A 27,219-nucleotide genomic window follows, 5' to 3' on the forward strand; every position below is an offset into this window, starting at 1 on the left:
GTATCTAAAAAAAATACTTTTCTCTGAATGAATAAGCTTTCTGTGATTTAGTGTGGTGCGGTTATATTGTCACAAAAGACCCGCTGTCTCCAAGGCGTGTCAACATGATGTGCGTAAATATTTTGCTGAAACGCAGCAACCAGATAGTTTTACTTAGAACCAAGGTTCGTATCGGTTCCTTCGCTTTACTGGAGCTCACTAATTTTTTTAGCGAGAAATAAATGAATCGTGCAGTAAGCGGTTAAGCGCTATCAATAAAAGACATTTATTTTTTGTATGCAGTGCACAGTGCAACTTGTAAAACGTGCTAGCTAGTTTTTATGTTTCCTTCGGTTCCAATGTGTTTTTCAAGATGTCTGATTCCTCCCCCCTCTCCCCCCCCCCACCTCACGCCCTTGCTTTGAACCTTTATAAACCCCTCTAAGCGCCAATAAAGCGTTTAGTGGTGGAAGTTCAGCGTTTAGTTGAAGTTTAGCGCTTGTGTCCTGCCTTGTCCCGTCATTTTGCGCCATGGAACCTCATGTGAACGACCTGCTAGCTGCAACTATCACCCTTCTAACTTTGAATGAGGCTCACCTTGGGCAACGTGGAGGTATCGAATAACTATTGCAGTGACTTTGCTTCAAACATGAGGCAGGGCGAACAGATAATCATCACTGGCCACTGCACATGAGCACTAAGCTATTGCAACAGGCGATCACACTCGTGATGTGCAGTGCAAATCTTCGCCTTGACTTCCCTCTGTGAGCGTCATGACAGGAAAGAAATCGCGCTTTGGGGCACCTGGCACTGCTGTCCGTCTCCAATAACCTGGTTTCACACAATCCTCCAAGGTTACCACTGCTAATCTACCAGGGATTTTCGTTTTATAAGCCTCGACCAGTTTGCGTGCTCTCCAAGCTCTTTCACCGTGCACTATTTCAGGAATCTCTCTTTACCATATTCCTCTCAGTGTTCGGGTAAGTGAGAGCACGTATTATTCTGCAGTGACAGTTTATGCTTTCAGCCGTCTCAAGACATTTGAACAATGTACACCATTTCAAACGACCGCACAACCCGCAACCCACCGCACTCCTCACAAATGAGTTTCTATGCTTTTCACACACATGACACTGATTTAGTTGACCTGGAAGGTTCAATTGATGTTGCTACATTTGGTAGTTTGCATAGAAGCCCCGTTTTGTTTGGTTTGGTTTATTAGGTTCAACGTTACAAAGCAACTCAGGCCATGAGAGATGCCGTGGTGAATCGCTCCGGAAATTTCGACTGTCTGGGGTTCTTCATCCTGCACTGACATCGCACATTACACGGGTCTCTAGTGTTTCGCCTCCATCGAAATTCGTCCGCGGCGGCCGGGATCGAACCTGCGTCGTTCGGGTCTGCAGTTTTAAGGCACAGATGCTCACCTCACATGAAACGATGAAATATGTGGTAGAACACTGCGACAAACGCTTAAAGATCTCGAATTTAAGTGATTAGGCACTGAGAACTTGTCCTGAGATGCTCACTTTTAGTTTGTGAGCATACTTTGACTGCCATGATGACCTTAAACCTAAAAAATGGATTAGCCCCGATTGCAAATCTATTGGAAAGAAAGGAAGCTATTTTTGTGCAATCAATGTCGCTGTTTTGAGAGAATCTTTGCGACGCTCCATCGCTACCTGCGTTTACGTTTGACACCTGGCCGGCGCTTCCGGCCGAGGAAAAAAGTGGTTCCTTCCAGAGATAGCCTCGGCGGAAGTTCATATTGGTATAACATGCAAGCGACTCACGGTAGTTTCTTGAAATTCCACTTGCTCTGTATTGTATAGCCACGTGACACCCTCGCTGCACGGTGGTTAAGTCAAAGAGCCCTTGTAGGAGTACATGAGGACTTTCGTCTCGTTCCGAAAAAAACCGGCCAGAGACACGCCCTGCACCACACCAAGGCACCCAAGCTGATTAAAAAAAAATATGAACTTTAGTATTTGAGCATATTTATGCACAACGAAGAAAAAAAGGTCCGAATTTCTCAATTCAGTCAAGAATGAAATGCATGAAGGATTTTTGACGTGCCCTTTGTTGGGTACAATGTACAACCCCAGACACCCGAAGCAGTTGTACCTAGAATATAATTTTCCAGCCAAAGATTTCAAAATGTGCTCCATATATTTCACGCAAATGACAATAGGCTCCTTGCTGCAAAATAAATAGTTGAAGCTCCTCCATATGCTAGGAAATGCGGCTACAGAACAGCTGAGGCTGCTATAGAGATTCATTACAATAAAGAAGCATGCAGTTTTTAAAAAAAATCTCAACATTAAGGATCTTGAACTCTAAACTGTCACTTAAGTTATGATTGAAATATAAGGAATAATTCACCTGATCAGATTCCACATAATGTTTTTAAAAAACAAGCCCTGGGAAAGAAGCACGCAATAAGCCTTATGCAAAAGAATTCCACACTTGCAAAGAGACGCTACCTCAGAACCACTAGGCAAGGAGCCGATTTTTCTTTCATATGGTGATGCGATAGTACGTGTAGCCAGCATGTACTCGCATGTGTTTCAAAGGAACTCTAATAACAGGCTTTATGCTGCTTCATATTTGGCGCTACTAAAGGGTCATGATTTGTAACATAGCAGCCGAGAAATTGGAAGCTCTTAATTTTGCTGAGACTTCCACTAAACGTCGACTGTACTGAGGGTAAAATTTACCGCCATGACGCATTTCCATGCACGACTGCTGTTATTGTATTTTAAGTGGGCGAGCCTGAAAGCGAACGATGAAACGAGTCACCGACGTGCCCCGAGGAGTTCTCTTCCTGTAAAAGGAAGAGATTTTATTATTGTTTCTCTCTCCTCCTGTAACTGGGTGCCGCTGAGAAGGCACCCGCTGCTCTGGGGAATCGTCAGATCCCTGCCTTTGTTATGAAGCCTGCTGCACGGCACGTGGGCACAAACGGTGCCATGTTTGCGCTTCTATAGTCCATAGTAGCTAACAGTATTCGGATCCGGGAAGACCGGCGAAGCTGGGGGCGATCCCGCACATTGAGGCGGGGACGACAGCTCTGTCCGCTGTCGCGCCAGGTGCAGCAAGAGGCTCCTCCTCGTCTGAGAGAACGGCGGGCCTATTTCGCGGCCGCACGTGGTCCGTGGTCCACAGCGTTCCTCGTATTTGAAGCGACGAAGATGTTGTGGGATGGCGAACCGTTCCGGCAATCGAAGCTAGGCGTGGACGGATGTTTCGAACAAAGAAGTGCTCGCCGGACGAAAGCAAAGAGCTTTTGCGTACGTTACTAACGCAGCGCATCTTTTGCTTCAATCGCTTGAAGTCCACATACGTTCTTAGGCCGAGGTGCATTCCTTGAGTGGGCGCTTGCAGCTGCCTGTCCATGAGGATCTCAGCGGGTCGGGACCCAGAGAACGCGTGTGGCGTCGTCCTGCAGGAAAGCAGGATCCGCTCGATGTTTGGATATACCCAGGCGCCGCCTTCATTGTCTACTTGACGTTTTCCGCTGCTCCATTCGATGCTGGGTGCAATGGCGGAAACCGGTTTCGCCTGATGCCGTTTTTGCTGAAGAAGTCTGAGAGAACGGCGGGCCTATTTCGCGGCCGCACGTGGTCCGTGGTCCACAGCGTTCCTCGTATTTGAAGCGACGAAGATGTTGTGGGATGGCGAACCGTTCCGGCAATCGAAGCTGGGCGTGGACGGATGTTTTGAACAAAGAAGTGCTCGCCGGACGAAAGCAAAGAGCTTTTGCGTACGTTACTAACGCAGCGCATCTTTTGCTTCAATCGCTTGAAGTCCACATACGTTCTTAGGCCGAGGTGCATTCCTTGAGTGGGCGCTTGCAGCTGCCTGTCCATGAGGATCTCAGCGGGTGGGGACCCAGAGAACGCGTGTGGCGTCGTCCTGCAGGAAAGCAGGATCCGCTCGATGTTTGGATATACCCAGGCGCCGCCTTCATTGTCTACTTGAATGCGGTGCCGTTGTCGGAGACAATGATGTCTGGTATGCCATGCGCGCAAAATATGCTTCGGAGGCATCGAATCGTGGCGTCCGCTTAAGTTGCATAAAAGGGAAGCACCTCTACCCATTTAGAGTAGGCATTGGCTAGGCTGAAAAAGTATTGTCTTTGGAATGGACCACCAAACTTGACAAACAGTGTAGACCATGGTTTCTTCGGAAACAGCCACGGATTCATGCTTTCCGTCCCATTCTCTGGTGTCGAAAGATTTTTTAAAATCGCACTTTGTGTGCAATGTTGATGTTGACCCCTTCTCACCGGATCTGGCTCCGCGCGACTGCTGTCTTTTTCCACACCTGGGTGATTTTCACGAATCAGTTCAAGAACTTTTGCTTGCAGTTCTTCAGGAAAGACTCATGCTCCTCGCCAGACGCAGTTCTCCTGAACAGTAAACTCTGTATGGTTCTTCTGAAATTGTGTCCGATTACCTCCTCTTGGCAGCTCATCTACACTAAGGAGCGCCCGGCGTAGGAAGCACGATTTGTAGCTTTGGCGATGGCGGATGACGAAGTCAAAGATATGAGCATTCAAGCATGAAGATGCCAGTAGGCTTGGGTACTGTACCGGGCTCTGTAGGAGCCTGTAGCCGCGTCAGTGCGTCAGCATTGCTGATGCTGGTGCCAGGGTGGTACACAGGCGTTTATTTGTACGCTAACAGGGTAATTGACCAAGTTATCATACTCGGTGAGAATGGGCTTGTCTTGGCCGAAAAGGCCCAGAAGTGCTTTGTGACCAGTTACAACATCAGAATGTTGGCCCCAGGGATACCGATGAAACTTCGAGGCGCCGAAAATTGAGGCAAGGGCTTCTGTTTATAGCTGACTAATTTTTTTCTGCTCAAATTCGGCTCCTCGATGCGAAATCAATAGGATGTTTCCGTGTTTTGTCTGTGTTCGAGAGTAGCTCCTATTCCTGATGATGAAGTGTTGCAGCTGAGAAAGATTTGCTTGGACGAATCGAAACGATGTAGTACCGACGCAGAAGTCAGTACATCTTAACTTTTTTTGAAAGCTCGATACTCTACACTTACCTACTTCCACAGAGTTTTTGTAAGTAGCAGATTCAAGAGCCGGACAACTGTCGAAATCTTAGGTAGAAAACGCATTGAAGATGCCTGGCGTCTTTGGGACTTGTGGCATTCAGGACAGCTTCTATCTTCCTTGGTGTTGGCCTCACTACATCTGCGTTTATGACATGGCCCACAGTTGCTAGAATGAACATAAATCTAAATTGAGCCTGACGCCTGCTTGCTGTAGACGGTGTGGCACACTGGCCACGTTCTTCAAGTGTTCTGCGTAGTCCATTCCCGTTACCAAGTCGTTATCAAAGTACACGGTGATGTGTCGCATGTCCTGTAGCAAATGTTTTAGTTCTCTCTTGAATATGGCTGGCGCTGAAGCTACTCCGATAGGCCATCTGGTGTCGAAAGATTTTTAAAAATCGCACTTTTGGTGCAATGTTGATGTTGACCCCTTCTCACCGGATCTGGCTCCGCGCGATTGCTTTCTTTTTTTCCACACCTGGGTGATTTTCACGAATCGCAGCAAGGGGATATTTTTCGAGCACTGTGTCACCTTAGTGACCTTGAAGTCGCCACATATGCGCACGCGGCCGTCTTAACTGAGCACAGGAACAACTGCGGCTGCCCCGCCGGATGTTCTTACTGGTGTCAGTACCCCTTCTGGTTCTATTCTTTGCAACTTTTCTGCGACCTTGTCTTGCATTGCGAAAGTAATTGTTTGTGGTTTGAAGAATTTGGGAACTGGATCTTCCTTGACGACAATTTTGGCTTTCACACCTTTGAATGTTCCTAGTGCCTCTGAAAATACTTCTTTGTAGCACGTCAGCAGCTCCTTAACGCTCGTGATTCAATGTATCTGACGTCATTGAGATGGAGCTGCAGCGCACTAATCCGCTTTCGTCCGAGAAAGGTTGGAGACTGGTCCGAAGCTAAAAATAAAGGCAGGATTGCCCCTCTTCGTCCGACCAGGACCGGAACGGTTACCTTTCCCCTACCGGGTGTCATTCTTCCGCAATTACTCTTCAGAATCATGTCTCGTGGGTCTACTGACGGTTCAGGTAGCCGATTTTGGAATGCGGCCTCCCCAATTGCGCTGACACTGGCCCCAGTGGCCACCTTCATTCTAAGAGGCCTGCCTGAGCAGCATAGAGCAGCTATCCCCTGCGATAGCAATTTATCGTCTGTTTCATATGCGCTGGGCATGGCACTGTGAACTGGGTGCGCTTCGGCCATACACTGAGCTTGCATTAGTATGCTAAAGTTTTTTCGCCATCTTCATTTCAAACAGGAGCTTGACTTCTGACTCGAACGTTAGGTTTGACTCTTCAGGCAGGTGCCGCTGCATTGGCACGTTATTACAGGCGCAGAGGAGTCTGTCCCTAAGCACGTCAGGAAGGAAGGTGCTCTACCTAGTCAGTTTGCTGAAAGCTTTTTAAGTGATGCAATTAGTCGCTGACATATTCTTCCGGGTGGCGAGAGCGACTATTGAATTTGAAGCGGCAAGCCCCCCCCCCCCCCCCCCCCCCCCCGGAAGGCATCGCAGTGTAGTGGCCCGAGAGCACGGTGGACATTTCGTCGATGGAGACTTGTTCCGGTGTTTTAGGCGTGACCAGGCCCCATTTTATGGAGTAGGTACCCTCCAGGCATGCACGTTCCTTGTTCTTAAACACAGCGACTGTGAATTACAAGTCTAACTTTATAAAAACTTTCATGAAAAAGGGGCCTGTGAGATAAAACATATGTTAAAGCCTTCCTCGAGTGCGAGGCTGGTGTAGTTATCGCAGTCCGTTGACTTGGGAAAGCATATAGGACAGAAAACCAGTTGCGTTAAACGCTTGCAGGATAACTCCCTAGGATGAAAAGACTTATAGGAGGACATTCGTCTATTGCAGGAGCTTCAAATAAGGCAAACTGGGCAGTTGTTCAAAAGCAGGAAATCTTTGAAGCGTGCTTACCTGGACGGTAGGTAATAATGATGAGAGGTGTCATCAATGCGCGTGGCATGTGAGTAGTCGAGGATACATTTACGTCCGATATTACGCGCGGTAGTTGCTCTATCGCGATGGAAAGAAACGCAAACAACGCGGTGCCTACGCGCTACGCTTTTATTTCTTTTTATCGTGATTTAAGCTGGTTGCTAAAAAGCTGCTGTGTTCCCATTTCTTTTCACCGCCCCTGTAGGTTTCAAAAAAACACAGTTTGAAGGCTAGCGCCCGTCCACGCGTCTTTGCATGCGCTGACTCCCATCGTGTTACAATTTTACGATGCACCAAATAGCCCAACGGCATGCTGTATCGCGATCTTATATGTCCCATTTGCAGTGTGCGCGCATTTTAACAGGCTTGATACCTCCTACTTACTCGGCGAAGGGCGCCTGAGTTACTGGACCAATGGCGTGCCCAGCAATAGGGCCTGATGTGGTGGTTTTCTAGCCGGAGACTAAAAGCAAAACCTCAAATACTGTCATATTTTTTCCCCGCGGTAGGAAATCAGAAGGGGCTCAGTGATTATAAGTTACTCGGTGGTAGTCCTATATTTAAAATAATTTTCCTATACTCGTGTATTCACCCGACTCGTAGCAAAATACTACTAAATATGCACTTCATCAATGTGTGGGCGTCGACAATTGAGCGAATCTCGCTTCTGGTGGCCCCTGCGAATGGGGCATTCCGCCATCTTCCCCTGGTCAGCAGCCAAACTTCGTTTGACCAAGAGGAAGATCAAACATGGCGATAAACGATGCAAACACAAAGGACATCTCTTTGCTTGCATCGTTTACTGCCAGGTTTGATCTTGCTTTTGGTCGAGTTAAACGTGGTGTGCAAATATATTAAGTTTAATTTTCTCAGCTTTCAAATTTTCTGCGACCACTCGTCCTTACAGCATTTCAGAATGAAAGCATAAATATTGACACTGAGGAATACAATTATGGTCTCTAGTTTGTTTGTTTTGACTGTTCAATGTGACCGGGATGACTTTACAAGGATGTTAATTGTAATTGGTTAGCAATTTCAACAGATAGCTTAAAATGATACGATATTGTGAAAACTGCATAAAAATTATTGATCGGCCTGGATTGAGCTGTCGGTGTTTAATGATCGAAAATTACTTTAGGCACAGTGTCCCCCCTTAAGAGGCTAGTGGCTGCTCTACAATAATCACATTAAAAGGCCCCTCTGGATTTTTTTCTTATGCTCTACTGCTTCAATTAGATTTAGAGGACGGGCAGAGGCCACATGCGGGAAAACGCCATAAATTCGGGACAGAGGCTTATGTAACCCATAGGCTAAAAATTCTCGTTAAGCGGTTTGTACACAAACAAGCAAAATAAGACTTCACAGCGAGGGTTGTCAAACTCATACTCCATTCTCTAGCGTTGTCGCAGGCGTCAGCAAAAGGCAACACTGCGGTGGCAGGGGTGACTTGCACGGTGACACTTATTGCATAAAAGAAGCCCAGCAGCTGCTGTGCGGAGGGAGAGGGCACAGTAGTTACGGCTTGAAGCAAATATTGGAAGCGACATGGGGAAGTGAAAAGCGAGAAGTAGGAACAGCTTTCCTGTGTCAAGAGTGTTCGGTGTTTTACCAAGCACCCATGTGTATCGACCACCAGTGGCAGTTAGAGGAGGATTATGAGCTTGCCCCTCTGCAGAGAACAGCCTCGGTACATCTGTGAGCAGATGTGGGCATTGAAGGTATATCTACTGCACGCATGTGGAAATAACGGCTGTCATTACCTTGGTCAGTTCGTCGTGGCCTCTTCTTGCCAGGATGGCTTTAAGAAGACTTTCGAGACCTGCAGCGTCATGATCCTGTGGAAGGTACCGAATTTGCGATATTCATTTCATTAGAAATTATAGTCGGACACAGGTAATTCTGCCGTGAACATATGGCCACATAATTAGTGCGTTGCTACTGCTTAAGCACGAATGCACATGTCTAAGATTCTTGAAAAAAATAGTGAATATTGAGTAAATGCACAATACTGGTATGGAAATCTTGAAGGTAATGGTCTTTTGGGCTGTGTACCGAAATCTTTCTTTTCCCTGTCTCCATCTATCGCATCGAGCTCTTAAAACTCTCATTTAAACTAATGGGGAACGCTTTTGACAACAGCAACAAGTTTAATACCAAGAAAAACTGGAAAATTGTCCTGGTCTGCGGATGTAGTAACTGTCATACTATAATATTACAATATACGTAAAAAAAGAGCGTCCATAAAGTGTTTCCGGCAAAAAAATGCTTTTGTCTGGATGGGTCGGGTCCGCACAATGCATGCTTTAAGCGAAAGAATTTCCTTATCTCTCTCTTGTTTGTATAGTCACACATTAAGAACCTGCTTTCGCTCTCAGCTGTGATTCGTCAGCAGATTATTAGATAGTACCTAAACAACAATAATAGAACGAAATTGTAAGCGCTATAATTTTGGCATCTCTGCAGTGATCGATCTTTTCAAGCAATAAAAACCCAATTTTGTTCACTGCCCGAATTGCCCAGTGTAGCATTACAAGACACCGCGGGCAGTGATCCATTGCTACTAAATACTGCTTTTAAAAACAACCCAGCTGAGGCACAGATAACAGTTAGGAAATTCAGTATCAATCACTGGCTGAAGTAGTAGTGAGTGCTCTTATTCCAAACGTGTTTTATGTCAACAGTGCTTAAGTGTGTCCTGATTGATTTTAAAACGCTTTTCAACACAGGTTTTGCTCCACCTCTATGAACGCAGTACGGATGAACACAATACGCATGAACAAAAGGCAGGTATGAAAAGCACTCGTAAGCATCCCTCAGCTGTTCCGTTCCGGTTGGCGATTTCAAAGGCAGCGTTACAAGACACGAGACCCAATTTCACAGGAACAGATCAGTCCCGACCCGTTGTGATGGCTCAGTGGTTAGGCCGCTCGTCTACCGAGTCTAAGAACTCGACCCCGCAGGCAGCCTTTCGATCGAGACGAAACGCAAAAGGCGCCCGTGTGCTATGCGATGCCAGCGCACGTTAGAGATCCCCAGGAGGTCTAAATTACTGCAAAGCCCTCCACAACGGCACCTCTTTCCTTCCTTCTCTCACACGCTGCTTTATGGCTTCTTTACAGCGCGGTTGAGGTGTCCACCGACATATGTGACACAGACACTGCGCCATTTCCTTTCCCAAACAACCAGTTTACCTGTTGCAGTCCCGCCTGTCGCACTGCCCACTCTCCGCAGGCCTCATTCGCCCTACTCCAAAGTCCATCAGATGTTTAAGAGCTTTAGAATAGGGGGACCCAACCGGTTAGCGGGACAGGAAATAACAGGGTACCAGTAGGCATATTCCCTGTCCCCTAACCGATAAAGTCTTAATTCTAGAACTCGCTCTAGAAAAAGCGAAAATAAGCTGTAAGGGTCTTCCTTCGAGCTTAGCGCATTTGCGGCGCTATGTAGAACGCGCTCGCCAGGACAGCTGATGCCACTGACCAGTTTGCCCTGTCGGGCAAGGCATGGGACGGAATATGCCAAGACTCCTCCTTGTGCAGCGTTTCTGAAAATGTCCAACTTGTAGTTTTTGACGTGGATGAATTGGACCTGGGTGTAGAAAGAAACAAGTTTGCAAGATGCACTCTCCGGCTGAAGACGCCCCTCGGTATACATAGATTTATAGCGTGACAAAGTCTCGCAAAAACTGCTATGATTCACTGCGAAGAGATTCCCTTCCCCTTCCCTCGGAGAAATGTAGGCCATGATGGTTGTGCAGTGGATTTCACTAAGGCAAGAGAGTGCCACAAAGACCAGCCGCCATAAAGCGTGTCGACCTAAGCATTAGCATGAACTGAGCACAAGCGCTTCTAGTTCCATGGCTGCAACCACGTGGTGCATGGCTCTTAACATAAAAAACGGCGCATTGACAAAGCGAGCGATTTAGCAAGGGCCTGCCATGGAAGCGCTACATGCCACTAGTCTTAACAGACTGGCTGGACCATCGTTAGTGCAACTAGTTTCGCAGCTCCACCAAAACTCTGGCCCCACTGGCGGCCACGCCAAATAACGGCGCTGCAGTCGAGTCTTTTTCCGGCCCAATGCGTGGTCTGCTGCACGTGAAGCTGTACGAATATTTGCTTTATGTGCAATCTTTAGAATGAACTGTTCTTTTCAACAAAGCAGGGAAGTCACATCCGCTTCGTCACGTTCCGGGACACGATAACAATGCCCTGAGATCAATGCAAGTGCGCGAAAGTCCTGTGGGGCCCTCTTTTATGTCTGCATTGTCTCGCGAAACACTTGAAGGTGATCGCTTTCTTCACGGCCGAAGCAAGAGATTAATTTTTTTTCTCGTTACACAATTCCTCTTTCTCCTTAACTAGAATTTAAGGGTAGAAGGATAAAAGAGCGAGATATACTCATGTGCTTTGTTTTGGATGTTTTGCAAATATAAATTGCCGCAGAGTCATTTACCCTAGTAGGCTTACATTAAACTTACTTCCTTCATTGATTTCTCTTGCACATTTTTTTTCCAGTCCTTGCGAACATTTGCATGACACATTTTCTTCGTTGCTAATATTTTGACTGCAGTAGGGGTGTGTGTAAATGCCATTTAACAGGAGGTAGTGCAGCCACAGAGGCGGCTGTAAGGTGTGCTGGCTCTCATGCTTTGTTTGCCTGCACAGTGCGCTGTAGCCAAGCTTTCGAGATCAGCTGAGTCCCGCGGCTATGCCCCTCAAGTACAAAAGAGTTGCAAAGATCGATTGTTGGTAAGAAAGCATTTGATATTGGGACATTTCTGACTTACCGGAAGTCGTTAGGTTGCTCTCGAAACCACTACTGCGTGAAAATATATAAAAATCTTTCGCCTTGCGAGTTGAAGAGGTGGGGACATAATTAAACGCAGTACGCTATTTCGTTTGTAGTGTAGCTATGCCTTTCCAATTGAAAATAAAAGAAATATAAACCTCCATACATACGCCATAGCTGCCAATTGCAGTTAGCAACTTTCGAGAGGGGTTCGAAGGCGTGCTCTGCTTACATTTGTCCGCACCTCCTGATGCTGTAATACTACCGCGTTTTTGTGATAGTGCTACCCAAAACACGTTCCCTGGGAAAGCCCGCTTATATAGCTTCGTATGGAAACTTTAATTTTGCATCAGAATATATTAGTGCTTAATGACTCGGGGATGAACCCTGAGGAGCCTAGCGGAGAGGACACGCTCTGTATGGGCTCCGTCAACCTTTTGCCCTTTTGCCGAATCGCCTCATATGCGGTTCCGAAATCTTCAGTGCAGGCCGGGACCTCTGAGAGAACTTCGTTGGCCGTGAGTGCTCCCTATTTTTGGAACGCTGCCTTCGAAGACAGAGGCGACACTAATGCGCTAAGTCAAACGCCCCTCCGTCGGTGCACGTCAAGCCCCGCGTCACGTCTGCGTGCCATATAGAAACTGCACCGCTTGCTAGCCTGGCCCCAGAGCATTTTGTGCAATGCCTACTGCTGCCGGAAGAAGTCAAGACTCAATTGAATGGGAAGTAGAGGACATTGCACCCGAGTTTTACGAGCAACGCTCGAAGGAGGAGGGACCAGCACTGCGGATGCCGCCGGAAGACCATAGCTTTAACAACGCTAAACGTCTACAAGCGCACAAAAGTTTCTAAATTCCTGCTTCGACTTCGGCCCGGCTTTAACATCATTAGAATCAGCACCCCTCACCAGGAGGTAGCCGTACTACTAAAGAAAATCTCCCAGATCACGCTCGAATGCATGAAATACCGCAACACATACGTGGCTGCACCAGACAGAGTATTGAGAGGAGTCATACCCGTACTGGGACACAACACACCGGCGGACGAGCTCATGTCCCACCTCAGAGTTCGCACCCAAGGAGTTAGAATTCCTGCAAGCCCGCATGCTCGGTAAATCGACGACAGCGGTCATCACTTACAGCTCGCCGACTCCTCCCCGTTGGGTCTAATACTACGCGGGAGGAATGGCATGCTGCCCCTATAAGCCTACCCATCAATTCTTCCAGGTATGCCAGAGAGCATCGGACACTGGTCGTATATGTGCCGAACACAAGACATCAAGATAAAAGATAAAAGATCAATAAATAAAATAAAAAGATCTGCCGCAACTGTGGTGCGAGGGATGCAGCTGAACTCCTTACATGATATTCACGCTACGCAGCCTGCGGAGAGGCCCGCAACACAGGGTCCTGGGATTGCCAAAAACGCCTTAAGCCAGACACACGACACCGCTAAAAGCATCCTGTCCTACCCAATAAAACGTGCAACTTGCAAACGAGCCAAATCCAGAACATCTTTGCAGAGCCGACAGTGCATCCAACCTAAGGTTCAGGTTGCTCAGCTCTAATCAATAACCTCATCGCTCTCGCGGTCGAGATTACGTTCCCACTCGAGATCCAAGGTTGACCTACGCCATGCAGAAGACCGATCCTACATTCCGTCAACATCTACTGGGAAGAACCTCAAGATATCCACGAAAATGACAACACCCAACACCAATGACCAGGTGGTGTGGCGAGCTTTGAGCGTCTCTCGTCCTTCAAACATCTGCTCCTAATGTTCCCAACAACGCACGGACAACACACACTTTAGAGAACAAGTCAGTGAGCTAAATTGGCGCCTACAGCGCGTAAAAGCACAAGTAACAGAGTCAGCACAACTGTCAAAAAAAGTCGGAAACTAGAGAAGACCCACTGCGCAAGTAAAGGCATCCTCGGCAGAACTCCCTAGTTCCCTAAGCTTACAAGCTGCAATTCAAACTCTCATCACCCAGTAGCAGTAGTTTGCCAACCAGATGCAAGCTAAGACGTAGACCAGTACAGAGCTAGGGCAAACCGTAACCGAGCTCCAACGCAGCGTTCGTGTCCTGGTACACAGCCCACGCTATAACCCAAGAGCGAAGGTATACAGGCGCATATATACAAGTGACGGCAGTGATGCAGAATGGAGCCTCGACGGCAGCCTCTACTAATACTTTTCCTGACATCCCAAATAAAATGGAAATATGGCAGTGGAAAATGGCTCCTTACATAAATAAGAAATCTCGCTACAATCCTCCATTCAGACCTTCCCTACTCCACTCGCGATCATCAGTCTTCAAGGAATAGTATCGCAATCTGCCTGCCTAAGAGGCTACTACAGGCTTTTAATCCGGATTGCCCACGCGTCATTGTGTATGTATCAAAATCTATAGCCTCAGTGGCACACGCCACCAAACTTAGCGTGATTAACCACATATTGCTGGAAGTCCTTTCGCAAAAGCGAGGGAAACGCAGCACTTTTATATTAAACCTATATAGCCCACTTCGTGCGGAACAGTTCGGAAACGTTATCCAGGAATGTGGTCGAATAGCAGGCAAAAACCAGCTTTTGGTGTTGGGCCACCTGAACGCCTCCCATACGGCCTTAGGGTATATAAAAAAAGGACACCAGAAAGGGCACCTCCTTGCTGGAACCATCGGACAGGGATGGCTTCAGGCTAGCTAGGGACTTCACAACACCTACCAGAATCGGCAGCAGCATACGCACAGACACCACCCTTGATGTATGTTTTACGAAGAACGCTGCCAAAGCCACATGGATCAACCTCGGAGAGACCCTAGGGAGTGATCATTGCATCCTGAGTGCAGCAATCACGACTTCTCGCAAGCTCAAACTTAGCATGGGGGATAAGAACATCACTAATTGGGAAGCGTTTCGTAAATGCTCCCCCGCCCCCCCACACCCGAAAGAAGGACAAGAACATAGCACAGTGGACACAAAACATACGATATAATAATGCTTTCGCACGGCCGCCACTCCGGAAGTCCATCTACATCTTCTACTGTTGTGGGAAAAGAAAATCTTTTTAGGTGTTGGAAACAGTAGAGACTCAATAACCAACTGTGTCTGCGCATAGGCTTCGGTCAGAGAGCAAGCACAACATTATTCCAGCCAACTGGCCCAACAGAATTGGGTACAGTTCAGTGAAAGGAAGGGAAAAGAAGTGGAAGGCGCTTTTAAGGAGCCCTGAGTACTGCTCATATCTGGCCCATCCTCAGCAGACTCAACCCTACAAAGCCAAATCGGCCACTAATCGTGCCCTATAAACAATAGCTCAACAATTCTATGGGTCCGACAAGGAGCTCACGGAAGCCCTGTAGGCGCGTTATATTCGCGACACTCCAATACCATCTTCTTCTACCACCGGGAACGGTCTCAAACACCTATCCTTGATGCCCCAATAAAAACATCTGGGGTGCATGCCGCAGACAGCATCGCAGCCGAACACCGCTACTGGAGCGCATAAAATCACAAACGCTATTATTCGTAATCATAGTCATCCGCATACCAAAGCCATCACTGACTATTCAGTGATGACTTCTGGGAAAAGGAAGTGACCACATGAAGTTATCACCATTGCCAAGCACGGCAAGCGACTGTCTCTTGATTCCCTCGGGCCAGTGTCTCGTAACATCATATGAACAGGTCATTCACACCCCCAACCAAAATTATATTCAGGACATTATCTCTTTCCGCCTACTATGGTCGGCTTCAGGCCATGGCAGTAGGCCCAACAATCCTTCCAGCTCCTGCGCGAAATGCTTACCAACATCGCCAGAGGTCAAGAAGATCTCGCGTTGGCCTTATACTTAAAGGGCGCCTTCGACAATACATCCCACAAGGCGACCCTTGCAAGCCATAAATGACCTCAACTGCGACGAATAGTTAATTTATATGCGTGCGTTCCTCACGGGTCGCACGGCCAAAGTGGGCATTGGTCAAACCCGTTTCGATGTCAAAGATACGCCACACAAAGCAACGCCTCAGGCTATCGCGTGCACTACAAGCACTTACAAATGTTGGCTTTACCATGTACCCGAATGATATAACTATATGGGCCAAAAAGGCCTCCTGGGTTAAAAAGAAGCCATCTTACAATCAGCAGCCTGGATCATCGAGGAATTCGCCTCTGAAAGAAGCCTACTCCGCGCCCTGGAGAAACCAGAGGTCATAAGGGTACATGGCCCGAGATACGTCTCTCCAGGTTCCATCAGCGTCACGATCGAGGGTCAAGCCATCAGGGAAGTTAACCTAATCCGCATTCTTGGTCATTTAGATACAACCTTCGTGACATCCACACCACCAGACTCGCAAAACCGCATCAAGCCAAATAGCTCACATGATCAGCCGCAATACCAAATATCGCCAAACAATGCGAGAAGACGCCCGGGGGCTGGTGTAAGCACTGGTACTCAGCCAAGTCACATCAGACTCCAGTTTCACATGCTACCAAAGGGTCAGGAAGAGCAACTTGACTCCATCATAAGGGCGATATACAATACGGCTTTTACCCTTCCAAAAAACACCTCGACGGAGCGTCCTACCACCCTGGGATTTTGCGGAACAGAAGCCTTCCGTGCATCTCAAATACTAAGCTAGACCGAAGCTAGGCGAACTATCATACTCCGAGCAGGCACAGTTGCACTGACTCGTGCACTGGATGTTGAAACCTCAGTAAAACAACACAGGAAATATATCGCTATTACCCCGATATCTAAACATGCTTAAAGACGTTCACACAGGCACACGACGAGCGCCAGTGTCCTACATTACGGCTTCGCAAAGCCAATTCGCCGAACGTGGAATATTCGGACGCGGCAGCATACCTGCACCGCGACAAGTACGCAGTGGCGGCAGTGGACCACCACTTCTGTACACTGTTCACTGCTTCAGTAAGGGCCGAAACACCAGCCGCCGCGAAGAACACCGCCATTAGGCATTACGAGTCCCAAAGCCAAAGCGCTCATGTAATAACAAACATAACATGCGTGTCGAAACTTCTTGAGGCCGAGTTTGCAAGCACGTCAGCCGCCTCATGGGCACTAAAGCCCTCACCAAGCACCACCTAATAACATTATCCCCAGAGCATGAGGGACTGGAGGTAAACGAGAGGGCACATGCTCTAACTCAAAGGCATCATCAACAGAGCGGGGCCACACACTGTGGTCGCTTTTACTCATCTACCTTCCAGGTTCAACGAACGACGCCTCGAGTTTCAGCCTCTTCAAAGGAGAAACTTCCTCCCACCTGACAGGAAATTAGACACCCAGATACCATCTCTTCGCAGTAGATATTGATGAACACATTTCGAAGCATCCATTGTGTGCATCTTATGCACCCAACATTATACTCCGTCTCGTGTCCCTGGTGCCAGGCTCGTCCTACATTCTTCCACAACTTGTGGTGATGCGAGGCCAAGCCAACACTCATATAGACGGAGAACACGTCTTTTGAGCGGTTGGAGGCGCTGCTGATCAGCGGTAGTCTGGAGTACAAAAGGGCCCCCTAATACAACAGGTCCGCAGGGCAGCTCAAGCCAGTGGAGCTCTGGAATGAGGACCCTGCCCATAAGCTCACACAACTCCCCTTCTCTTTTTTCTCCTCCCTTCGTTGATGACTCGTCCTGTGCTTAGCGCCCAACACCTATCGTTTTCAAGCAAAAACTACCGAGGCCTGGCACAGAAGACATAACTGGGTGTTTATAATTGTTGACAAAGCATTTTTTAGTTCGTGAGATCACTAACTCCGGGACGGACGCTCAGCAAAGGAACGCGCCGGTTAAATTATTTCAGCAAGAGCAGTGTGGAGAACATACTACAGCAGAGAGCTAGTCAAGGTGGCCTCTTCTTCCGATTTTTTTTCTGGTTAAGCTTCAAAAAATAGTTTTCTTCCACCTTTTGAAGATGAGAAGAGACAAATTATGTAGTTAAATAGCTTTTGAAGAAGAGAAGAGCCAAATTAGTTCAATATTGGGATTGTATTACATGCGGAATTAATAAAAACTAATACTGTTCATTTCATGCATTTTTGCGAACGAAAGATATGAAAATAGCTTTTGTCTTGTGCCGAAAATGCTGCTAAATGTGCGTGGAAAAGTAGAAGGTGGGAAGGGTCCTAGATACGCAGGTAAAGCTACACTAAGGCGCGCACATCCTTCAAGACATACAATATCTGGCATCAGCTAATTTTGGGAATGGAAATGTCGATGATAAATTCCAATACTGCCCATTTGCTTTTTCTTTACGGCGGGATTTAGAGCACTGGTAGCCGTCAGAAACGCAGCACCGATGTTCTGGTTTCGAAGCTCGTAGTTGCTGCCTCGTAGTATGCCGGGCAGCTACACTCCTCGTCCTCTTTTACGTCTACGGGTTGGGCCCAACTTCTTTACTACAATCTCCACACCCCCCCCTCCCATTCAGGAAAGGGGAAGCCATCCTGGCAACTCAGGGCGACGAAATGATGGCGGGATCATAGTATGGCTTCAAGCGCTCGACGTGAACGATCTCACGGCCATGGCGGCGAAGGTCGCTGGAGTGAGCTAAAGGTTCAACGAGGTAGTTAGCACGGGAAGTCTGTTGAATGAAACGTTGGTTCTGTGATATTTCGCAACCAGCTTGCTGGGCAGGCCCAGTGGTGCCGAAGGGACCCACAGCCAGACGCGATCACCAGGAAGAAGGGCGGAGGAACTATTGTCGACGCGGACTTTGTTGTGGCACTGATCTTCTGTGTCAGGGAACGGGCCAGCTGGCGGCACTCTTCAGCGTGCCGGGCAGCTTCGTAAAACGACGTGTACTCCGAAATATGCGGTCGGTAGGGCAGAATGGTGTCTAGCGGAGGCGAAGGCTCGCGAACCTACAGGAGAAAGAATGGAGAGAATCTGTTTGTTGCTTGTACAGCGGCATTGTAGGCATAGGTAACAAATGGCAGAATCCGGTCCCAAATGGAGTGATCGGAGGCGATGTACATGGACAGCATATCGCTCAGTGTGCGATTGAAGCGTTGCGTGAGCCCTTTGGTTTGAGGATGGTAAGCGCTTGTGGTCTGGTGAACTGTGTGACATTCATGGAAGAGCGCTGCAACAACTTCAGATAAGAACGGTTTGCCTCTATGGCTGAGAAGTTCGCGAGGGGCGCCATGCCTCAAAATGAAGTGGCGAAGAAGAAAGGAGGCGACATCAGTTGAGGTGGCGGCCGGAAGTTCTGCAGTTTCCGCGTATCGAGTGAGGTTATAGACGGCCACTATTAATTATCCACCGATTTCCCGCTGGCGTGTGCGGCAGAACCCCATAGAGATCGATGCCAAAACGATCCAATGGTCGGTCTGGGCAAGGGAGAGACTGGAGCGGAGCATGAGGATGTGGGGTAGGAGGCTTGTGATGCTGGCAATCGGTACACGAGCGCACATACCTAACAACGAAGGTATACATGCCGCGCCAGTAGAAGCGCTGTCGCAACCGTTCATAAGTCTTCAACAGACCCGCATGGCCACACTGGAGGTCGTTGTGGTAAGAAGTGCAGACAGCACTGCTGAGGTGGCGAGGTACGACAAGCAGCCACCTACTGCCGTCTGGCATGTAATTGCGTTTGTAGAGGTCGTCACAAAAAGCGAAGTGCTGCGCCTGACGACAAAGGGCACGCGGGGCCGACGAGGGCGACGAGTTGGTGAGGAGTGCGGTGAGTGACGCCGGCCAGGGGTTTTTGCGTTGTTCTGCAGGCATGTCGTCAACGGACAGGAAAGACAAGACGGAGCTGGAGGCAGACGGCAACCGGACGTCGGGGGGCACAAGAGAGCGGGATAAAGCGTCGGCATCAATGTGCTTACTCCCAGTCTGGTAGACGACGCGGATATCATATTCTTGCAGTCGAAGCGACCAGCGGGCGAGACGACCGGTGGGGTCTTTCATTGAAGATAACCAGCAAAGAGGATGGTGGTCAGTAACAACATCGAATGGGCGCCCGTACAAGTACGGCCGAGATTTCTGAAGTGCCCAGACGATGGCGAAACATTCCTTTTCGGTGACGGAAAATTGATCTCGGCCTTGGTTAGAGTCCGACTCGCGTGCGCCACGACGTATTCTTCATGGACAGATTTGCGTCGGGCCAGAACAGCGCCGAGGCTGGCATGACGGGCGTCGGCGTGAACTTTGGTAGGCGCAGCCGGGTCAAAGTGGCGTAAAATGGGAGGCGAGGTAAGTATGGTGCGCCGTTTCATGAACGCACTATCGCAAGAGGGCGACCAGGCATAAAGGTCGCTGTGGCCACCAAGAATTTGCGTCAAGGGGGCAATGATGGCCGCAAAGTTTCGGACGAAGCGCCGAAAGTAAGCACACAAACCAATAAACCTTCCGAGTTCCTTGATTGAAGTCGGTTTCGGGAGCGCAGCGACAGCTCGGAGTTTGGCTGGGATAGGAAGGATGCCTTCTTTTGACACGGAATGCCCTAAAATGGTTAGTTGGCGGGCGGCGAAACGGCACTTCTTCAGATTGAGCTGCAGACCGGCGTCAGTCAGGCCAGGTGTATAAGCCAGGTGTATAAGTAAGCGTTTCAAGGAAGAAATAAACAGTTGTTAGTGCGCTTGTGTGTGTCCCTGTGTCTTTCTTCGTGGTTCGTCCTTTGATTGCGCATCCTTTACCTTCACAACATCATGTACCAACTAGGCCCTACCCAAGTTTTGTTGAGGCACTTCAAGACCGCCTCAAGGCGAGTGAGGTGGGTAGTGATGTCGGAGGAAAACACCACAAGTCTCTTCCAAGTAGCAAAGACATGTGTGCCACTTCAAACCCCGAACGGTAGTGTCCATCATGCGTTCAATGGTGGCGGGAGCGTTGTATAGGTCGAACGGCATGACGTTGAACTCGTAGATCCCATAGTGAGTGACGTAAGCTGTCCTGGCCCGATCAAACACCGCCATGGAGACTTGCCAGTAGCCAGACTGTAGATCGAGAGAGGAGAAAAATTCGGCGCCATGCACAGTCAAGCGCGTCATCTATGCGTGGTAGGGGGTAGACGTCCTTGCGTGTGATTGCATTCAAACGTTGTTAATCGACACAGAACCGAAAAGATGCGTCTTTTTTTAAAGTAAGACGACCGGCGAAGCCCAGGGGCTGTTGGAAGGTTGAATCACGCCCCTTCGGAGCATGTCATCGACTCGCTAATCAATAATGCGGCGCTCTGAGACGGATACATGGTAGGGATGTTGGTGTAATAGCGCATGCTCATCAGTGAAGATGCGATGAGCCACTGTTGAGGTTCGACCCAACGATGGTTGCTGGGCGTCAAAATAAGTGCAGAATCTATGCTGGAAGTCGAGGAGCTGGGCGCTTTGATTAGGAAAGAGGCCGTTGTGAACGGCGGCGGTGAAGGCAGCCGGTAGTGATGAGGCGGCAACCAACGAGGCGGGCTGATGGAATTGAGGCTGTCGGGGGGGGGGGGGGGGGGGGGCGAGGTTGTCGGGAGGGAGAAGCGGGGCCGGAGCTGGTGCTGCCGGTGGCAGTCATCGAGGTGTGGAGCCGATGGTTACGGAGCGCCAGGGTGGACAGTGAACATCGAAACCTGCGACCTCCCTAAGTGTACGGCAGGATTTAAAGCACGTGCCACAGGTATCCGTCAGAAACGCAGCATCGATGTTCTGGTTTCGAGACTCGTAGTTGTTGCCTCGTAGTCTGCCGGGTGGCTACACTCCTCGTTTTCTTTTACGTCTACGGGTTCGGCACAGCTTCACTACAGTTCAAACTAATTACCGATATTATCTCGGAAACATATGACCATTAATAGACTCCTGCCATTTCCTCGTTACCCTGAGAGCTTATGACGGAATTTGGCATTCATTTCATTTCATTCATTTTATTTGTTCTTCACAACATGACGTACACATTGGGAAAAGGGCCAAGTAAAAAAGCCGTCCCTTTACGGCTTAAAAAATTATTGGTCCTCCTGGCATTGACGGCAACGAAGCAACACAGTCCAGAAACAAAGGTACAGACATACAGAAACAAACAAAATTATAACTTGACATTTTTATTAATGTACGGCGACAAGCTCATGTCACGGTCGGGGAATAAAGACAGTTGTAATGAAACAGTGGAGAAATATCTCTACAAGGTGTTTTGTTTATGTGATGCGTGGTGTGTATTAGGGACATGCAAATTAATAAAACAGCGCCTTCAGGTTCCGGAAATTTAGTTATAAAATATCTGTTTCTGCTTTAATATGTTTATTTAGTAATCGAGGCATGTTTCTCCTAAGACTGTGAAACCCATAGTTCGTGCGGCATTTTAACACTTTTCAACGGTCTGTTGTCCTCGTATTATAGGCCGCGTTGCCTATTTATTCTAAGTTCGACATGTCCAAAAACAGCCTTTGATTTTCCTTGACGCGGAGTTTATATTCGCGTAGCAGTTGATAATGATACCTTCTAGTTATTGTAATGACCTTAAGATTTCTGAGGATAAGTTTACTTAAGTGAAACATAGCCAAATTATTAATGCTCCGTAAAATCTTTTTTTTTAAAAGACTACTGAGGGTTTTCTCTCCATAATGCTAATCCGGTGCGTGTTCCACTAAGAAGCTTAGCCGTGCAGTTTTGTCACAATTTCACAAAGCACTGAACGCATTAAAACGTTTTAAAATCACTACTGCGGAACTTGTTTCATGCAGACGGTCCACGTACGCGAACTCCAGCTCTATGCATCTTTTAGCGTGCATTACCGGGCGAAATAGAAAAAATGGCTGAGGCTTTGCTTAGGTTAAGCCTAGTCAGATGCGAAGCTAGTCATGCGAAGCGACCAAGGAGGCGTCCTCCTTGGTCGCGACGCCTCGCGCGACTGCGCTAGCTGGGGCCCCGTTTCTCCTATGTCGTTACGTCACGCATCACGTGGTCCTCCTTGGTCGCGACGTCTCGCGCGACGGCGCGAGCTGGGCCCCCGTTTCTCATCTGCTGTGACGTCACGCACCACGTGGCCATCCTTGGTCACGACGCCTCGCGCGACGGCGCGAGTTGGGCCCCTGTTTTCCATCTGCTGTGACGTCACGCATCACGTGGTATGACATGGAGGTCACGAAAGGTCAATGGTAACGACACCGCCGCGCTCGAGGAGCTGGGTTGGGCTATTTTAGTATGCTTCGCATAAAAACCGTTTAGCGCCATATAGAGCTCAATTAGCTCCTCTGTACGCTCGTCTGAAAGTTGATCTCAGTATGTTCACGGTATACATGCAATTAGAAATACAATTTGTCTAAGCACTGATGCACGACCACTGTTTCTGCACCTGTTTCATACAGCCAACACGTTTTGACGCTGAATGATAAACAATGGAAACTGACATTATGTTTACAGCCAGAGCTGAGAGCCAATACCTGCGATTTATGCACTTAGCATCAGTATCGAATAAAGGTCAGCTAAATAAAAACTAAAAACTATAAAGAAAACGCACGCGAGCATTGTTACTTCGCCTCTTGTTCCTGCGTTTTCCTAGGCCAGCAGGAGACGACAGCACTCAACGGGAAGCAAGATTATTGCAGTGCTAACCTCGTGACCTTTACAAGGACCACCTTCCGCGGATTACCAGTATGGGAAGCTGCCAAACTGGTTCAATTCTATTATCATTGGGCTGGGCGGTGTCCAAAATTCCTGCTTAAGGAATGATTCCTGCTTCACGAGATATTACTTGCCGTTCCTCAGCATAAGCCTGCGAATCAAACGCACCTCCAAGTCTGCACGTTGACCCCTGAGTGTGTGGTCAGGAAATACAATGTCCTCGCTCCTGTCTTCATCCTTGATCGTGGCTCGAAAGCGGAAGTGGACTTCTTTCAAGAAGTACTTCTTTGGGTCGTAGAACTCAATCGTGTTGATTGTGATGGTTGCCTTTGAGGGTTCTTCAATAGTCATTCGCACTGCGATTGGGAGACGAGAGAAGACGGGATAAGGCTACTGAAAAAAGCTGCAAACTTTCGCGCACAATTTTTGCGGGGAATAAAATCTCCTCGCACGGCCGGTAAAAAAAAAATGCATCCCAACTGCTCAAGTCGACAGGTACGCATGAAGGATGTGAAGGTCAACTTAGATCGTGCGGTTGCACTATTAGCCCGCCTGGTCCGGTCTCAGCAGCCGTATGCAGCAGCGACTGAGCGCAAAAGCTGTGCAAGTGCAACAACACAAGTGGCTGCTAACGCCAATAGCGAATTGGTGTTACCTCCAATTATAGAGATTTGGGGCCGCAGAAGATATGCGGAAGCATTGGAAATATGCCGCCGAAGAAACGGCGAAACGAATCTTTAATAGAAGCCCTGCTCACAGCTTGCTAATCTGAGAGCCCTTCTAGTACCGCTACAACTTATTCGCTTCCATCCAAAGAGGCTGGCGCCAAAAGACACCATATTTCCGGCTGTGTGCACCACGGCACTGTCCACTACTACTACCGGACTAAATTTTATCAAAGCAGAAATTTAAAAGCGTTGTGTCCATAAATGATGTCTCACTGCCAGGAATTCTGGACAAAGCCTCTAGTTTCTTTGGCGGTCAACAGCCACGTGGCGGATGGCTTTGAACATTTAAAAATAGTGCGCCAATGCACCAGACTTAAGAATGACATTTTTGGCTGGCATTGCAGCGCTATTAGCCGCTATGCGCAAGTAGTGGCTTGCTGCAGTCCCAAATTCCTGGTAATGACGAATTTCTCGTAAAACGTAATTATCCCCGCCAAGAAGTGGAGAATATAGAGGCTCACTGCCAGGGAGGCACTCTAATATGGAATGCACACAAACACTGCCAGTGCGCACTTACAGAATTTGTCGAATGTCGCGTTCAATTTCAAAAGCGCTTGATAGTTGGCTTTCACTGTCATATTGTAGACCCAAGGTAGCCGCACCAAACTTTTTAGATCGATGGGAGACTGTGACGTGCCCGTTCCGCACTTGTTTTCTGGATAGCAAGTTAGGTCCTTCCACGCTGATATATCTGCGTGAACACATGACATTGTCTACACTTTAATCCGACCTACTACCCCGTGCACTTACCGTAATGTCATCGCGTGAGCGTGAAAACCTCACGACAATCTTACACACTAATGACTACTATTAAATGTTAGATCCCATAGCAACCGGCAACAGTTTTTTTACACTTTATTTTATAACGAATAATCCTTGTCTCTACGTCCGGTCCTCCGGCGCACCACAGGACCCTGCGCTCAAACGAATTCGCTAATTTACATAAATTTATTGCAATACCTCTCAATATTGGCCTATATAACCGGCTCCTCGGTTTTCTCGCTGTTCAGTGACCACGGCGCACATTTTTTGATACAGCCGCAGCCGAGTTATTCAGTCATCTCCTGACGCAGCTCCGTCCAATGAACCATTCTCTTGGATGCCTTTTTCGCTATTTTTTTCACTGCTGGACTGCCGTCGCCAATACGTCACATCTTGTGGAAGTTCCGAAAGATGTGCTTGTCACTCACGCCCGATAGGAGGCGCCGAAGCAGCCGAAGCATTCCTCAAGGAGCGAGCACCGGGATGGCCACCGAAGCCGCTCCGACAGACGACGACCTCCTAAGCAGCCGCCACCTTCAAAAGCTTTAACCTGAACACAGCCTTCTCCCGGACCCTACTCGAACCCGGAACAAAAGGCTCGACTCGATGATGACCCCGCTAAAGGTGTTAGCTCAGCTTATCCTCAAGCATCCCCGAACGCTAATGGCTCGTTGCAACACTACGGGCGAGTAGCAGGTCTGCGTATTCAACTGGGACGGTGCTATGAACCTTCAAAACTTTTTCTTTGCACTTGATGGGGTTGCTCGTAGGTACTACGAGAGCCACGAAATCTTCCTGAGGAGATGAGACACATTTAAGAATGAGCTCCTGAGGACTCAATCTGAGGCCGAGGACTCAGGTTGAGGCATGAGACTCGGGCATTCTGAGGACTGGCGCTGGGGAGCCTGTTCTTCAAGAAAAGCGCTAGCTGTAACAATAAGATCCGGACGAAGGAGTGGGGGCATACGTCGAAGAAATGGGGCGTCCGTTTCATCGGGCAAATCCCGAAATAACATAGGGAAAGAAGCAGGGAAATTGCGTAGCCAGAAATATTTCTTGGGGGGTATACGCCGGCGGTTAGAAAAGGAAAGAGCCGGCGCAAACAGTATGTTGGTCATTCTTCTTCTTTAATAAAGCAGAAGGGCTAGTTGTTCGGATAAATGCAATATTTACATGAAAATACGAGTCCATACCGGACTCTGAGGACTTGATCCGTAAACGACATTTATTGCGGCAGAGAAAAACAATTGTATAAAAATCTCGGCTATTTCCACTACTTTTCACATTATATTGTCACGGACGCCGGTAGAACGTTCTATTGCTGGCAGAACAGTACCTGGTGAGGACATTCGGCAGAGCGCACCCTTACAAAAATGGATATCAACTACCTTTAGAATTTGTATTAACACTCTATTGACTCTAGTAACCTTGTATTAACTTTTACATTCTATCAACAATTGTTCATACAACGTTGGTAGAAGTTACTTCTTTGTATGTACTCCTGTCAATAGAAAGTTACTAGAAAATAATTTTTACATTTTATGCACCTTTGTTAATACAATGTTGGTAGACTGTTACTTCTTTGTATTTACTCCTGTCAATAGAAAGTTACTAGAAAATCTGGGTACAGTTTGACACATCGAGAGAAATAAATGAACAAACTGCATTGTGTTCGAGGTGATTAACACTATGTAGTTCGCATAATCGTGACGACATCTTGCCTGATTGCATGGTGGAATCTGTTGCAGCTAGACAACAATTTCACTATAACGAAAAGCGAACAACATTTTTCGCAGGAAATGCGTTTGGAATAAAATCAGGATATGGGAGAACGTTTTAATACAGAAGATATATTCCATTTTAATACTTCATGTACTTTACGGACTGCTGTGAGCAGAAATACTCTAGAAACTGACAAAACATTTTTGCTCATGCGAATAGTTGCCTCAAATCATGTACAGTGGGCGAACACTTCAAATCTATTAAAACAACCTTGAACACGCAACAAACATTACAGCCACATTCTCTTAGCCGAGCATATTCTATTAACATTCGTTGACAGGAAGTTCATACAACTTCCTTACTGCTTTCTATGTACTGCTGTCAGTAGAAACATACTAGACACCGACAGAACGTTTTATCATGGGAATAAATGCCTAAATTAATTAAGTACTCTAGCCTAACATGTCAAAGCATCTAAAGCAACCTTGAACACGAAACAAACATTTGCAGTCACATTTTCTTAGCCGGGCATATTTTATCAACATTTCTTGATAGAAAGTTCATACAATTTGATTACTGCTTATATGCTGTCAATAGAAATATGCTACAAACCGAGAAAGCATTTTGGTGATG

At 47.8% G+C, this 27,219-nt stretch overlaps 1 protein-coding gene across 1 annotated transcript; it reads right to left on the bottom strand.

Annotated features, from left to right (window-relative positions):
* Positions 1-1,838: 1,838 nt before the first annotated feature.
* LOC149361389 (uncharacterized) lies at positions 1,839-23,725 on the bottom strand. Its single transcript, XM_089568061.1, has 3 exons — positions 23,543-23,725; positions 10,487-10,594; positions 1,839-1,913 (listed from the first exon to the last, which is right to left on the bottom strand). The coding sequence occupies exons 1-3, from the start codon at positions 23,723-23,725 to the stop codon at positions 1,839-1,841; spliced, it is 366 nt and encodes a 121-aa protein (XP_089424187.1).
* Between the last annotated feature and the right edge of the window lie 3,494 nt (positions 23,726-27,219).

The sequence above is a fragment of the Amblyomma mixtum genome, chromosome 2 (genome assembly GCF_055824585.1).
Source record: "Amblyomma mixtum isolate Tamu chromosome 2, ASM5582458v1, whole genome shotgun sequence".
NCBI lineage: Eukaryota > Metazoa > Arthropoda > Arachnida > Ixodida > Ixodidae > Amblyomma > Amblyomma mixtum.